At 38.9% G+C, this 14,586-nt stretch overlaps 2 protein-coding genes across 7 annotated transcripts in view; one reads left to right on the forward strand and one right to left on the reverse strand.

Moving 5' to 3' along the window:
• The window catches only part of PLPPR5 (phospholipid phosphatase related 5), a 92,304-nt gene extending 86,195 nt beyond the window's left edge, over positions 1-6,109 (forward strand). The window contains exons 7-8 of one of the 2 annotated variants that reach the window (XM_052801833.1): positions 36-103; positions 6,022-6,109. In XM_052801833.1, the coding sequence (XP_052657793.1) occupies positions 36-103; positions 6,022-6,109 (156 nt within the window). Of the gene's footprint in view, positions 1-35; positions 142-6,021 lie in introns of those variants that run through there. The other variant, XM_052801830.1, reaches the window with a different exon arrangement.
• The window catches only part of SNX7 (sorting nexin 7), a 34,224-nt gene that overhangs the window by 8,211 nt on the left and 11,427 nt on the right, over positions 1-14,586 (reverse strand). For 2 of the 5 annotated variants that reach the window (XM_052801826.1, XM_052801824.1), the window contains exons 6-8: positions 13,568-13,767; positions 10,032-10,118; positions 3,858-4,010 (exon numbers count right to left, since the gene is read on the reverse strand). In XM_052801826.1, the coding sequence (XP_052657786.1) occupies positions 3,858-4,010; positions 10,032-10,118; positions 13,568-13,767 (440 nt within the window). Of the gene's footprint in view, positions 1-1,126; positions 3,765-3,857; positions 4,011-5,138; positions 5,291-10,031; positions 10,119-13,567; positions 13,768-14,586 lie in introns of those variants that run through there. The other 3 variants (XM_052801825.1, XM_052801828.1, XM_052801827.1) reach the window with 3 other exon arrangements.

A 14,586-nucleotide genomic window follows, 5' to 3' on the forward strand; every position in this document is an offset into this window, starting at 1 on the left:
ACAGAGACTTAAGCATGTATTCAACTCTTTTCCAGAAGCACCGAAAAGGAAGTAGAGAACTCTATGAACGCCTGAGACCAGCTACAGGAATACCAAATGATTGGTCAGTCATGGTAATTCTTGACTACTAAATGACATTATGTTTAAATGTATTCTAACATAGCTTGTACACTATCACAGGAGAGCCTTCATTCTCATAGGCCTGAATAGGAGCACCCTGTAAATTTGCAATACTGGGCTTTAATTACTGTCTTTATTACCACAGCATTGAGACACACAAAGAGATTGGTGATTCCACAGCTGTAGAAACAAAGGAACACTTCTTATTCAAGTATATTAAATGTAGATAGTCAATAAACTGGAAGGCTACAGAAATACCTCTACTTGTTCTGAATTAGTAAATCGAGAGAAATATAATTACAGGTGTCGTGGTTTAACCCCAGCCAGCAACTAAACACCACGCAGCCGCTCACTCACTCCCCCCCCACCCAGTGGGATGGGGGAGAAAATCGGGAAAAGAAGCAAAACCCGTGGGTTGAGATAAGAACGGTTTAATAGAACAGAAAAGAAGAAACTAATAATGATAATGATAACACTCATAAAATGACAACAGTAATAATGAAAGGATTGGAATGTACAAATGATGCGCAGTGCAATTGCTCACCACCCGCCGACCGACACCCAGCTAGTTCCCCGAGCGGCGAATCCCTGCCCCCACTTCCCCGTTCCTATACTGGATGGGACGTCACATGGTATGGAATACACCGTTGGGCAGTTTGGGTCAGGTGCCCTGGCTGTGTCCTGTGCCAACTTCTTGTGCCCCTCCAGCTTTCTCACTGGCTGGGCATGAGAAGCTGAAAAATCCTTGACTTTAGACTAAACATTACTGAGCAACAACTGAAAACATCAGTGTTATCAACATTCTTCGCATACTGAACTCAAAACATAGCACTGTACCACCTACTAGGAAGACAGTTAACTCTATCCCAGCTGAAACCAGGACAACAGGTAACACTTTAAAGTAACGTGAACATTAATTCAGCTTAAGGGAGACATACTCTTATGCTAGTGAAGTGATGCTTGACAAGTTGACAGCAGAATCCTTAGGCGACTAAAATTAAGGAAAAATCCAAACATGGTAAGGTCATACTCTTTCCCCATATTGTGACAAAGAGGAAATAACATTTTAGAAATTGTAGTGCACCTTGACACACTGCTATGTTGTACTTCATCACACTGGCTTTAGTTTTATACAGTCCTGAAGGTCTAGATTCTCTACTGCAAAAGCCACCGGAAAACATGAGATGTCTGTCTCTTGTTACTCTGTAGTTCTCAGAAATTTAAGGGATATAAAGAATGGCCACTAACAGGAATGACTCCTGGTTAGGTTGTGTGCCTGGGAAACTAAAAGTCAGCAAGTCTGGGGAATAATGAGGAGCACAGTGAAATGCTGCTGTAGAGAAGGGAATGGGACACTGCTCGTGGAGGGTCAAGAATAGGAGTTTAACTGGGGGGAGAAAAAAAGCTGTGGAAAGGAGGAGAAGCAGGTAGTGACTAAGTTAAGAAAGCAGGAGATGATTCCTCATAGGAGATGGACAGAAGAGCTGGGCAACTGAGTCATATCCATGGCATCCATGGTGCCTGGGAACATGCACAGAACATGCTTTGGGAAAAAGTGAAGGCAAGAAATAAGATGAGGGATGCTCCAGCAAGAAAAGACTTAGTAAGCATCAAATGGTGCATCAAGACCATGAACACGTAGTTTAACTTCGGACATGTGAGAGAACGTTAATGATGCAAGTAATGACTGAACAAGTGAAAAACATTGTAAAAGGCACTGTGTTTGTGCATGAGTTTAATGAGTGAGACTCAAACTATTATCTTTAGGGAGGATTTTGTTTTCTACTGAAAGCATAAAAATCATATTCTGATTCTCAGACTTCTGAGATTCCCTTCCTGAAGTTTCACTTCCAAACAGCGAGAGCAGATGGCAGGGCTTCTTTTTCTGCTGTTTTCAGGAGTACATTACATACCTGTAGTTTGTAATGTATGGGCCACTGACAGTAATCACCTCTCCAATAATTAACCATCAACATTAACCACAGGTCTCAAATAAACATACATATTTTAGATCAAAACTCCCAATCTCAATTTTATCAAATTATCTTGAATGTCAGGACTAAGATAATGATTTTCTGATAAAACAGAAAAAAATGGTAAGCCCTCACTTTACAAAAAAGGAGTGATACCGTTAGCAGAATGTTTTCTATTATTGCAACTGCTGCAGTAAGATAAGGTGGGTTTTCTTCTAAAATCTAGCTCTACTGAGATATAACAGCAAAAACATTTTATGCAGATTTCTATATTCAAGAAAAGCATCAACAAAGAATAATGTCTCATTATAAACCAATTTGTCCAGTATTCCAGAGGCTATTTAAGAAGAACCACTGGCAGTTACAGAGATAGCTGAACCATTTTCTGCAGTTTGTGACTTAATGACAGTAATTTCATGTACAGTACGAGCTTTGGCATTCTGAATTAAAATTCTAGTTCAGCAAAAAGCATTTCTAGACAGCAAAAAGAACCAAAGCATTATTTTTGTGGTTTAATTTAGCTAATCATTCATTAACAAAATATTCCAATATATTTAGCATCATTTTAACATACATATTGCTGATACAGAAGTCACAGATCATCAGTAACTGAAGAAAAAGTGAGAGGCTGCCAAAAGTTGCTGCCAGATTTCAGAAAATATTTTGATCTTAATATGTAACAACAGATTGTCAATGTCCATGCATCTCACAGCCTGTATGTTAATTAATTAGACTTGATGATCAAGAGCTCTGTCTTTTCAATTATGTTTTAACAATATGATTTGTAAAATTAGGACACTGTCATTGGCTAACGGGGAATCCATAAAAAGTTCAGGATTGGAAGTTACAGAGATCAACATATATCTGTGAAAAACACTAATTTATGATTAATAGATGGCTTAGTTATTCCAATTTTTTTTTTCCCAAAATAAGGAGAAATTCTTTAGAAAAATTAAAGACATCTGGGATATTTTCAAAATGTGCACTTCAATCAACAATGTTTTCTCCATGAAGAAACTTCACAGAATGCTTAACATATTTAGTTATATGTTTTCAAGTTCTCTTTCTTAGTATATATTCTTGTAAAAGGGAACTCTTACCAAGAATATTAACCATGGCATTTGAGTTGGAAATAAAAATCTAATTTCAACCACTTTTCTTTCTTTCTGAAGGAGTAAGTTTCAATTATAAAAAGATTTAATTTATTAATTGTATACACTTGCAGCATTTTTTTTGAAGTGCAATAAGCTTTTCATATTGACTCCTCAAAATTGTATTGTTCTTCTTTATCCTTGTAAAGTCTGATTATTTCATGAAAGACAATTCTTAGAGAAGTAACGAGGACTTCCTGAATGTGCTGTCTGAAATGGAATCACATTTAAACGTTTTCCTCATACAAGATCATTTACACAAGTTTGAGCTTTCCAGAGGGCTTCTTCATGCAACTACAGCAAAAGGTTTCCAAACTGAAATATAGCAGCTGACGTTGAACCGAAAAATATGTTCCAAATTGTTGTGGTTAGTATAACAAGAGTGCCCTCTGTCGATGATGAACTCAGGATCAACCACTTGGGCACGAATAAAATACGTTTTGCTTGAAACATGTCAAATTAAGGATAACTGCCTCCCTCTTTCCACAAAAACTGATTCTGAAGTTAACACAGGTTTGAACTAAAATGCAAAAATTCCTCTTTACAGACAACCCATGGACTTCACAGAAATAATCAATGAAAAAAATAACATTGCTATAAGAAAGTGTTTTACCTCTTCATAGTAACGGAGATTATTCTCAGCCACATTAGTGAATGTTGATCTCATATCACACTGCATGTTTTGCTTCCACCTGTCCCAATCCGCTTTCAGAGCATTATTGGCACATTCGACTTTGTCTTCAAGTTTCCCAATCTCTCCTGAGAACTAATATGAATTGTAAACATTAAAAAATATTGGTAAAGTCACCATGTCAAAAGTAACTGAAATCAAGTGATTGTAGTGCAGCCAAACAGAACTGCAAAACCAAGGTTGGTATGTAACAGCACAGAAAATCATTCCCCAGAGATAAACTGAAATTTTATTCTTAATGAATAACTTGGTACAATTTCTGAAATATTAATAACAGAAATTCTAGACCAGAATTAAAGTGTTGCTGAAGATGTTTTTATTAACTGAGAAATTACAGACTCTGGCACCTCATCACTAGCACTTGACAGTAATGCATCTAAAAAGGAAAATATAGAGGGCTTTACTGAAGCAGAATCAACTATACAAATTAGATTTGGCAAGAAAAACTGAGAAAACCCTGACAGAACCTTTGATAACCTCAGGAGAAACCAGAATGGGGAGAAGACAGCAGAAATCAAAAGCACAGACTTTCTGATTTCTTGCCTGTCACCTTGCCGTCTTGTGGAACTAACCTCTGTGTGACCATATGAGGGAGAGAGAAATACAGAAGCAGAGAAAGAAATTAAACCAAAGGACTTCTGCAGAGAAGACACTCTTTCACAGCAATCCAGGATCAAAAACCTTGAGGGCTACTCTACAGACAATATTTGCTTCTAGTTACCATAGATGCACGAAGTGACTTTTCAGCTAATGGGAATGAGCAAGTGGACAGAGGCCCTCTCTTTAATGACTCTTCTAGTCCTCTCAATAATTTTGTTACCTATTGTCATTTACTAATCAGCTATGTCAGTTCTGGCTGGCACCCAGTCACAGAACGAGGTACATCTTCTGCAGCTACAGTGCAAATTCATCTGCTGGGACTGCACAGCGACTGTCTGCAGCAGGAGGGAAGTCAGGCAGAAACACCACCAATAAGGAACATCAAACAGGAAAAGTTAATCTTGTATTGTTTCCATTGCAACTCAGGTCCCATACACCTTCCTCTTCTTCCTTGTGTTCTGCTATCAGGCAAATTGTTTTTTCCACATACAACACCCCTGTAAAGTTGGACGGCTCCTCGTGCTCTCTGCAGAGCTGGTGCTTTCACTGATACGCACTTCAGGATTCCAGGATTAACTTCCAGGATTTTCAAGGAATGCTTACACTAATGGCAGAATGCCGAAATGTCAAAATTCAGAGTAGGGTGTGGAAAGTCTTGGTGCACGGCCTCCAGCTTGAACCATGCAGGAAGGACAGTGTTCCAGTGCAACAGCCAGCAGTGCTGCCGCCATCAGACAAGAACCAAGCAGCGCTGCCTGAAATGGTCAACAGAACCTGAGTCCAGCGTTTAATTCACCAACGACAGATCCCAATTCTGTTTGACATACTAGAATCCTGCAGCTTTTAAAGTAGCAAAAAACTTCTTAGCTAGTGAAACTGAAAATTTCATCTGAATGGATTTTCTCCACATTCCACAATACACAGATGAATAAACATTTTTAGTTAGACTTCATTTCTACACTGATTTTCCTTGCCACATCATCTAGGTGAATGAAATACTGGTTATTAATCGAGAACAAAATGCAAAGTATTATTTCTACTTTACTGAAAAGCCCAAGTTCAATTATCTAGCCAGACCAGTAATCAAACTATGGACAAGGGTAATTTCAACTACCAACACTGTATTCAGTATGAAAAGGTTAATCCAAAGTTTAAATGTGGGGAAATTACCTTTAAAGGAATTACAGGCAGCTGGATTTGGTATCTTGGGCACGTCCCAAGTTAATTGCCTTTCCTTCAAATACCAAAAATGAATGCACACAGAATACTGAGAAGAGTGAATATTGTTAGATGATTTAGAGTAGGAAAGGCAGTTGAATCCATTTTCTGCTTTTACAAGAAAAAAGTCCCTATATGGGAATGAGATAGGCTAGACACATAAAGAACTTCTCCGACTTAGTCCTGGCTGCAGCAGCTTCCCCTTATCTCATTCTTCATATCTTTAAGACATTTATTTTACAGTTTGTTTTTGTCTTGCCTTTTCTAGGAACTACAAATTTCTTCCATGGTGTAGTCACAATGTGATGTGGACAGGCAGACTCTGTTCTATATCCCTGCCTGGATATGTGGTTTAAACATCACCCTCTAAAGCCCAAAAGAAACCGTGTGTTATATCAAGGCAAGGGTTGGACTTAAGGTCTAAAGACAGCATTATGCCACACTTCATCTCAAGTAGAGAGGTTTGAGATCTACTTTTTCACAATTGAAAAGAAACATAAATGCCACCCTCTTCAGCTGCCATGACAGCAGAAATCAAAGAAGAATGTCTTGGTCTCAACAAAAACATCTACCTAGTGTGTTCCTCATTTACAAGATGTAAATTGTTACAATTTATCTGGCAAACTACATATGATTCTGAATCCATTTTCTTACATTGATCACACTGAGGCAGCTAGTGTGATAAATTAACACTCACATCAGTGATCCCCAGAGAAGGACAGCACAGTGCTAATCAGACATCGGGCCACGGGACAGGAAGGTGGGAGCCAGACACTGCTAGGGCAGAGCACTACCAGATGTGAACAGTGTGACCTGTAGCCAAAGAGACTTGGCCCAATAGCCAAATTACCTGGTAAGTGACACAGCATTTTACACTATCTCACTATGCAAAATAGCATGAATTTCTGTCTGCTACATGAATTAATCCTACAGCTTGGTGATACTAACCCTTTTTAACCTGGAGTTAAAACATGAGATATATTCAGAATATGATAGATTCAGCATTTCATCTCTTTACTACTCAGTTTCAAGCCTGAACACTAGAATCTTAACTTAACATTTAATGCTTATCTGGTTCTGTCAGAGCACATTACACCAACCTTTTGTCAGAATTACTGTTAGCACTAGTGGCAGTACCAAAACTGTTAAAAATTCCCAAACCACAGAGGGGTGCACTAGCATTGCTGTGTATGCCTTCAGAACAGAGCATGGGAGCAATGGAGCTATACACTCCAACATCTTCACAGCCAGAGCTCTGGAGGTAAGAAAGGCCTAGATAAGCAGGAGGACACCAAAGTCCTCCCAAATATCTCTGTCAGAGTCTGCATCCAAAATCACAGTCTTCAAACCTTCCATACTCTGAACAACTGCCTTCGTGGACTAAATTTTAGAGTGGGAGACAAGGGTTTGGCTTTTTAGCAGCACCACAAGCAGCGTTCTAAAAGCCTGGTGGCAGAAGCACAGCTCAAGAAAATGTTTTTTCCCAGCCAATGAGCCTGACATCTTGTAAGGTTTAATTTGCGATTCCAGCCTATTTCAGCTGCACTGACCTTGGAGATGTTTTGCATTCTCCTGCTGTATAACCTCCTGTTTGTTAAATCATTTAATGTCTGCTGTGACCAATGCTAAAGATCTCACAGCCTTTTATAAGCTCTAATGACAGTCTGAGATTCCTTATCTATGGTGGAAATGTACTTCAAATGAGATTAGAGCTCATGCCACTCATTGTCAGCAGAATTTCGGGCTACTAGATTGCACTGACAAGTTCAATCTGACATCTATGAGATCATTAGAAGCTACATGAGTTCTGCTTAGGAATAGAAATATGCAAATACAGCCAAACTCAGTGTTTGACACCGATTCCAATAACAGTACCTGTGTTATGACCACCTTTTATTCTGAAATCAGTCTGGTGAGAAATGTCAGCAAAATATTTCAACACATAATAAAAAATAAAACATAGTAAAAAACTGATTAAGAAAACAGTTAAAAGTTACTTGAATGGTTAAAAATAGCAGTACACCATTCTCTGTAGTCAAACTATCATTAATAGGAAAAGCCTTCAACTTCTAATTAAGAAAAAGTCTTCAGGATACAGCCATCACTCAATTAGAGAACACAGGATTTTATGATCAGATTAGACTAACAGACATCTGCTTTACTGCTCTCGTGAGACTGCAAGGAGAAGCAGACTCTCAGAAACAGGATTTTTTGCAATGAGTAAGAAATAGAGGGGTTGGAAAGATAAAACAAAGATCTGAACACCTGGGTAATCACACTGTCCAAAGGCTTTTACCAAAACTGTAAACACAGTTTTGGAAACACAGAAACAGTGAAAAAAGACCAGGTTGTGCAAACTGACCTCAAAATTTTACTGGAAGCAAGTACAAACATCTCATTATGGTGTAAACCACTGTCAATATCAAATCAACATGGTATGATCAATACTATGCTAAAGGAAAAATATTCCTTTTTGTCTGTAACAGTTGAGGAAAAGAGAGTACTGGCACCTTGTCTGAGGACTCCATCAGAATGTAACAGAAAGACATTCTGAAAAGACCCCATCCTGCCAAGCAATGTTCTCTTCCCTACAGCGGACAGCAATAAGACTAGCTGCTAAACAAGCTGTATGAAACTGGAATTCTTCACTGAATTGCTCTGTGCAAATGCAACTGTTTCTACCAGGTTGCCAACAAACCAGACAAATGGGAAGTACTGATTGAAAGGGATGCAACGTTAAAAAGTTGATACAACTAGCTGCATACAAATAACTTACGCAATGACATAAAACACCCCTTTCTGCCAGAATAAATTCTTAGAATCATAGAATATCTCAAGTTGGAAAGGACCCACAAAGATCATTCTTAACATATGGTGTGCTTTTACATGCAATGCAACTAATGCGTGCTGCTGGCACGTGAGGCACCCATGGCACAGGGTGCTGGGGACACGGGCAGGCTATGGGAGGAGCCCACAGCAGGTCTGCCAGTGCCCTCACAAGGCAGCATGGGAATACAGTGGCCTGCAGCCAGCAGAGGACTAGGACCTGCCATTGCTACCCCAACGCCCAGCCTAGGGACCTTCTCCAACTTACCATCCTCCTCGCACTTTACAAGAACTTCAAACTTTATACGTAAGCTAAGGACAAAGGACAGGAGAAGTGGCAGAGGAAGTAGAGAAACAAAAACAGATTAGAGAACACAAAGGCAGGGAAATGAGAGGACAATACAAGATATAAGTAAAGAGAATTTCTACTTCAGGAAAAAACAAAACCAGAGGTATTTACTTACTGTCCCACTGCAGTACACAGAGGCAAATTGTTACAAAATATACCATAGCCATTATAGATTGATATCAGACAGTGGTAATATATTCTTATTTATTCAGCTCAGTGACAAGAAACCAAATAAAAATATGCATTTCAAGTGCCAAAAACTATCTAAACAGCTCATCTTTACATGAAAGCTAATTACGACAACCCTAATAAAAAGTATCTGAAATGTCAAGGACTTTCTTTTTTGATGTACTAAAAAGTTATTATTATTTAGTCATTTTTATATATTATTTACACTGTGTAACACTTGGTGTTAACACTGTGCTAAAAGGACATTATTTAGGCTGGAGAGTTAAAGAATCGAAAATTTTAAAAATGCCAATACCCATCCCAGAAGTTCCTTTTAATTGGCCCACTGAGCCTTGCTGATGGTTTTGGGAATGCCTGCCCCCGTGGGCTACCAGTTAAGGTCTGACTTCACTAGAATGAATGAAGGTGTAATACTGGAATTAAAAAAATATCCCTGGGCCCAACCAGGTAAGACAGAAACCTGAAAGAACAGAATCCAGAACTTTTTATTTTAAATAAGTTTAACAAACAGCTTTGCTCATTCTAACAACCTCCTCTCCCTCTCCTACATCAGTGGAGCAGCAGCTACAAGAGCACTGCAGCAAGTCTTACATTCTTTTAACTCCCAGCGTGTAAGTAAACAGAAATGCTAAAAATAAGCTGCAGTACAGTCTGTGTTGACAAAACACAGCGGTCACCCACTATTACCAGTCCTTTGCTCCAGAAGCCTATCTACTGAAGTTTTGCATCATTCTCACAATTGCCTTTGCCTGGCATGCATAGCTACAGACCAAACCTTTTCAGAATAAGTGTGAGAATTAGAGAGACACCATCCAGTTACAAAGCATGGCTTCAGAGGACACGCTTTCTACAGGGGATTGTCTTTTGCAGTTAGAAATAATCCTGGAAGATTTCAGCTTTCTGTACATACTCACCAGATCCTTTTCTGTTTTTTTATTGGCTAAAGCATCAACTTTGGAGTCAAGCTCGCCTTGAATTTGGTCTCTCCTTTTCAAAACACCCTTAATGTAGAAGAGGAAAAAAAAGAAGTAAACTGCACCAAATTTTAGCCATCTATTCGGAAAACCATCAAAAAACTTGGGTATTTAATAAATTAAGCAAGATCACAGAATGATGCCATTTAATGTTTTTGACATGATACATGTACTTTCCTCAAAAAAACAATCTTAAAATCATGAAGACTTATTTTTCAATACCTGTATTTCATCTTACGGGTTTTTCAAGAATCTTAGTAAATCCAAAATCAGTGCTGCAAGAATCTGCCATACACAGTATCATTGCTAGTTGTATGAGAAAAATTGCAACAGCAATTTACTTAGTATCAGCTCAACTTACTATATATTCATATTTTAAAACAGCAACATAAGTTTGCCAAATCTCATGAACAAGTGCCTTTTTTTGTAAAGGTTACAATATAGAGTAGAATAAATGACTAAAAATGGTATACCAGGCATTACTGAAATTGTGACTTTAACCTTCAATATTATGTTGCAAGTGCCAAATGTAGTTCAGAAAAATCAGATAAAATTATCATAACAATGATAGGTGTTCTAACATTGATATATGTGCTTATTCTCAGCATACGTAATTACTACCTCCTTTAAAACTGTCTTATGAGGTATTGGATTTTTAGCCTAATGTCAAACAATAATTAGAAAGGGGAAGGAACATTACTTGTTAAACTACAAAACAGGAACGGTATTACAGATTAAATTCCCATTTCCAATGCTCATTTGCTCTGTGACCTTGACGAAGCCTTACAAATTTCTCTTTGCCTTAGTTTCCTCATCTGTAAAAGCACACTCAGGTGTGCTTATCTTGCAGAACCATTGCAAGGCTTTAGTCCTTTAAAAAAAAAAATCAGAAGCAGGACATATATAGTTAAAAATCTCAAAACCTTCTTTTACATTACCTTGCCACAACTGGTTTTACTGCTTCTTCGGCATATACTAAAGAGATTTTCAGTATTCATGTCTAGCGTAGGGCATGTTGCAACAGCACAGGGCACAAGCACCTTTACCTTCTCTAGCTGTCTTATTTGACTGAGTTCTCTTTGAAATCTTGTCACTTTAACAAATACAATAGAATAATTTAGGAGGTTAATTTTCAAATAATTTTTCAGTGTTTCTTTTTGAACAGGTACTCACTAGAAAAAATTGGTAAACCCAACTTTGGACAACTCTGAGTAACAGATTAGCAATACATACTAATGCTCATCAATCTACATTTCAGTAGCGCAGAGTATCTTTTGGTTAGATAAAAACACAAAATGTTTAGCTGTAAGCACAGAAGCAAAACAAATATGTCTGGAACAGCTTTCTTTCATATTACAAATGCTTTCTCTTTTTTACTATTTCTTTTGCCTCTTTTAAAACTGTTTTAATGACTATTTGGCAACTTTTATCACAAATAGTCCTTAAATTACAAGATAAACCCAATTATTTTAATATTAACTTACTACAACTATAAACAAGTGCTGACTTCTAATGACAAACAGAGGGACTGTGTTTTAAAAACATATTATTATACTTTTACGATTTTTTTGTGTAATATTTAATGGTACCCTGCCACAAAACCCTCAAATAATCATATGTGGACCCATAACCAATTTATTGCTGCAGTTTGTACCCTGAGGCACAGCAGTACTTTGCACTCTCCAGATTTGTTCTGTGAGTCAGTTAGGAAGGAGCCAGTCCAGCTGTAAATATTTTAGCTATTAATTAATCTCTTTCCTCAGTTTAAGGCTGAACTCCCAAGACTGGAAAATACAAGGATTGTATTGTATTGACCACACTTTCTTCTGCACATTTGCGCATGATCTTGGCAGCACCGTACAAAGGTCCCTGTCATGAGGGGTTAAACACACCTCTGAAAGCAGGTTTTACTAGTGTGTGACTTCCCCTATTGTATTTTTAGCGTGACTAGTAGTGCCCTCTCCAAACTGCAAGGGAAGTAAGCTATAGGAAAACCAAAAATCCATGGCGAATGAAAGGAAAGGAACAGTTGTAGAACGGGAATGAGCTAGTGGAGGAAGATTTCCTCTGGACAGGACCTCGTGGCAACCTAATGCTGTGTTGCGAGTGTTGCATCAAGAACAGTGCAAGCAGAAAAAAAATGCCATGGGCAACAGCTACTTGTAACGTGCACATGAAGAGCCAGGTAGTCACTCTGGGCTTGGTCCACAGAAACCTCTCTGTGCTCAGAACACCTGAGAAAGGGCGAGCCAGGCTGCAGACTAGAAGGCAATGGGCAGGCAGCATCTCTTCAATAGCATGAAGGCTGGGATCACTCATGTGCAACAGACTTAGAAATTAAAAAAAATAAGTTTGGACATGGGGGAGAGGAAGAAGACCTGCAATTGCTAGGACGGTAGTGTCTTCAGACCTTTAAGCAAAGCAGTACCTATCCCCATCTACCTGCATGTACATGTAAATAATGAGGCCTGTGAGATACAGGACATTTTGTACAGCCCCTCTTTTAGTGAAGCTTGTTTTAAAGACAGCAGTCATTGCAGCCGTAATTCTTAACCTCTTGGTAGCTAAGCCTTACTGAGAAACTGGCAATGCTCTGCACAGTGCCAGCAAAAGCTCAGTTAACTTGCTCTACCCATGGCCTGTAACATACTCCCTGCCCCTACTCAGAAACCACTGCAGTAGGAGCTGGGTTCCCAGCAGTAAGGCAAGAACAGATACTGCAGCTTGCATTGCTCAAAACCTAGACAGAGAGAGGTTTGTACTCATTTTCTGCTTTCTGGAGGCAGCAGAGTAGGAATTACGACATGCTGAATTCAGTTACTTAATTATGTTGATTATCCATCAGCACTGAGTTTATCAACTCTGTAGTCACATTTTTTACATTCTCTCCAAGTGTAAGAAAATACGTACATAAAGGGAACTGAGAGCATCAGCTTATGGCAAAGACTAACACATGCTTATATAATGGCACAGGGACTGGAAGTTCCCTGCTGTTCTGGAAAAAGAAAACACAGCTTAGGAACATCTCCTAGAAATGGAAAAACCTCTCCACTTCTTTTCCTCCACACAATCTGTTACTCGATGAGTTCATATTTCAGCAGTGTCAGAGGAGGTCTTTCTCACCTGTTGTTCCCCAAACCTTTCTGTGTTCCTGCCTCTCTGCTACAATGCAGAGCTCTCTGAAGATGGCAAAACCAGACATTCTTCAGCGCAGCTACCAAGGGCTGCCTGCCATGCAAAACTATCAAGCTCTTCTCATGTGGAAGGGGCATCTCTTGCCTGATTAGCAAGGGAAACAGGACCAGCCGGATTCCCTGCTAACAGACAGCTATCCTATGCTGTGCACGTTTAATAACAACAGTAAATAGAGGGACTGCAAAATAATTTTCATCAGTTACAAATTCTCCTTTAGAGTTTGTCACTGGACTAAGCCAAATTTTATATACAGCCATAAGCAATCCTTAAGGAAACCATACCATCAGAATTTCACTGTAGAGAACATATTCATGTAAAATCGGCAGCAGGTTTTCCGAGAGCCTTGCCATTCGCTTCTCCGTAGCCTTGCAACACTTGTCGATGCAGCTGGCAACACCTTTTAGGGAGTCTGCTATATCTTCTTCCGATGCTGACCAGAGTGTGTGGATGGGGCCGTATTCCTTCATTTCATTAAAATACTCTTAACAGGAACATATATGCATATTACTCTTTTGTTCAGTAATAGATGTCCAAGCGATACTAATTGCAACCTCATATTTACTGTGAACAAAGCAAGAGACTGAGGCTAATGTTTAATTTGGTCAGATGACCAGGATAAGTAAACTGCAGTTTATTGTTTATGAATAAACTAATCAATTAATGTATTGTAATTAAGTAGTTTCTAGAAATCTATCAGCAAAAATGCCCCAGTCATTTCAAAAGCACACACATACTCGGGTAGACCTGAAGAGTTGTATTCAGATCACTCAATGACCTGAATTACTTCACATTGTCTTCATACAGAGGGACAGGAGCCATAGCAGCGCTGGGCAGCAGTCAGTCTGACTTGCTTCTACTGCCCTGAATTCCTCTGCTACAGTAATGCTCTGAATCCTGTCTCAGTTATTAAAACTAGCAGCCTCAGTATGTCCCAAAAGCTTCAGAAGACACACTGAAGTTCACTCCAGTTCTGTGGGTGTTATCTCCTTTAGTAGTTTTTATTAATCTAAATACAGGGGTATCCTGCAAATCATGTCTCTTATGTCTCTAGGCCAAGTGATAATCTGTAAGCAGAAAGAAGGCCCAGAATTCACTGTGCTGTTTACTAGGGCTAAACTTGGGCAAGGCTGGATATGACCTGGGAGCTGCATGTTCACAGGGGGGTGCTGTGAATGCATTGGTCATGTACTGAAAACACAATTTCATCACAACTGAGTTTATAATGAAGAAAAGTCCAAGAAAAGATGCAAACCAGCCATGTGGCATGAGGAATGTAATGTTTACTTTGAGATTAATTGGA

The sequence above is a fragment of the Harpia harpyja genome, chromosome 11 (assembly GCF_026419915.1).
Source record: "Harpia harpyja isolate bHarHar1 chromosome 11, bHarHar1 primary haplotype, whole genome shotgun sequence".
Classification (NCBI taxonomy): Eukaryota; Metazoa; Chordata; class Aves; order Accipitriformes; family Accipitridae; genus Harpia; species Harpia harpyja.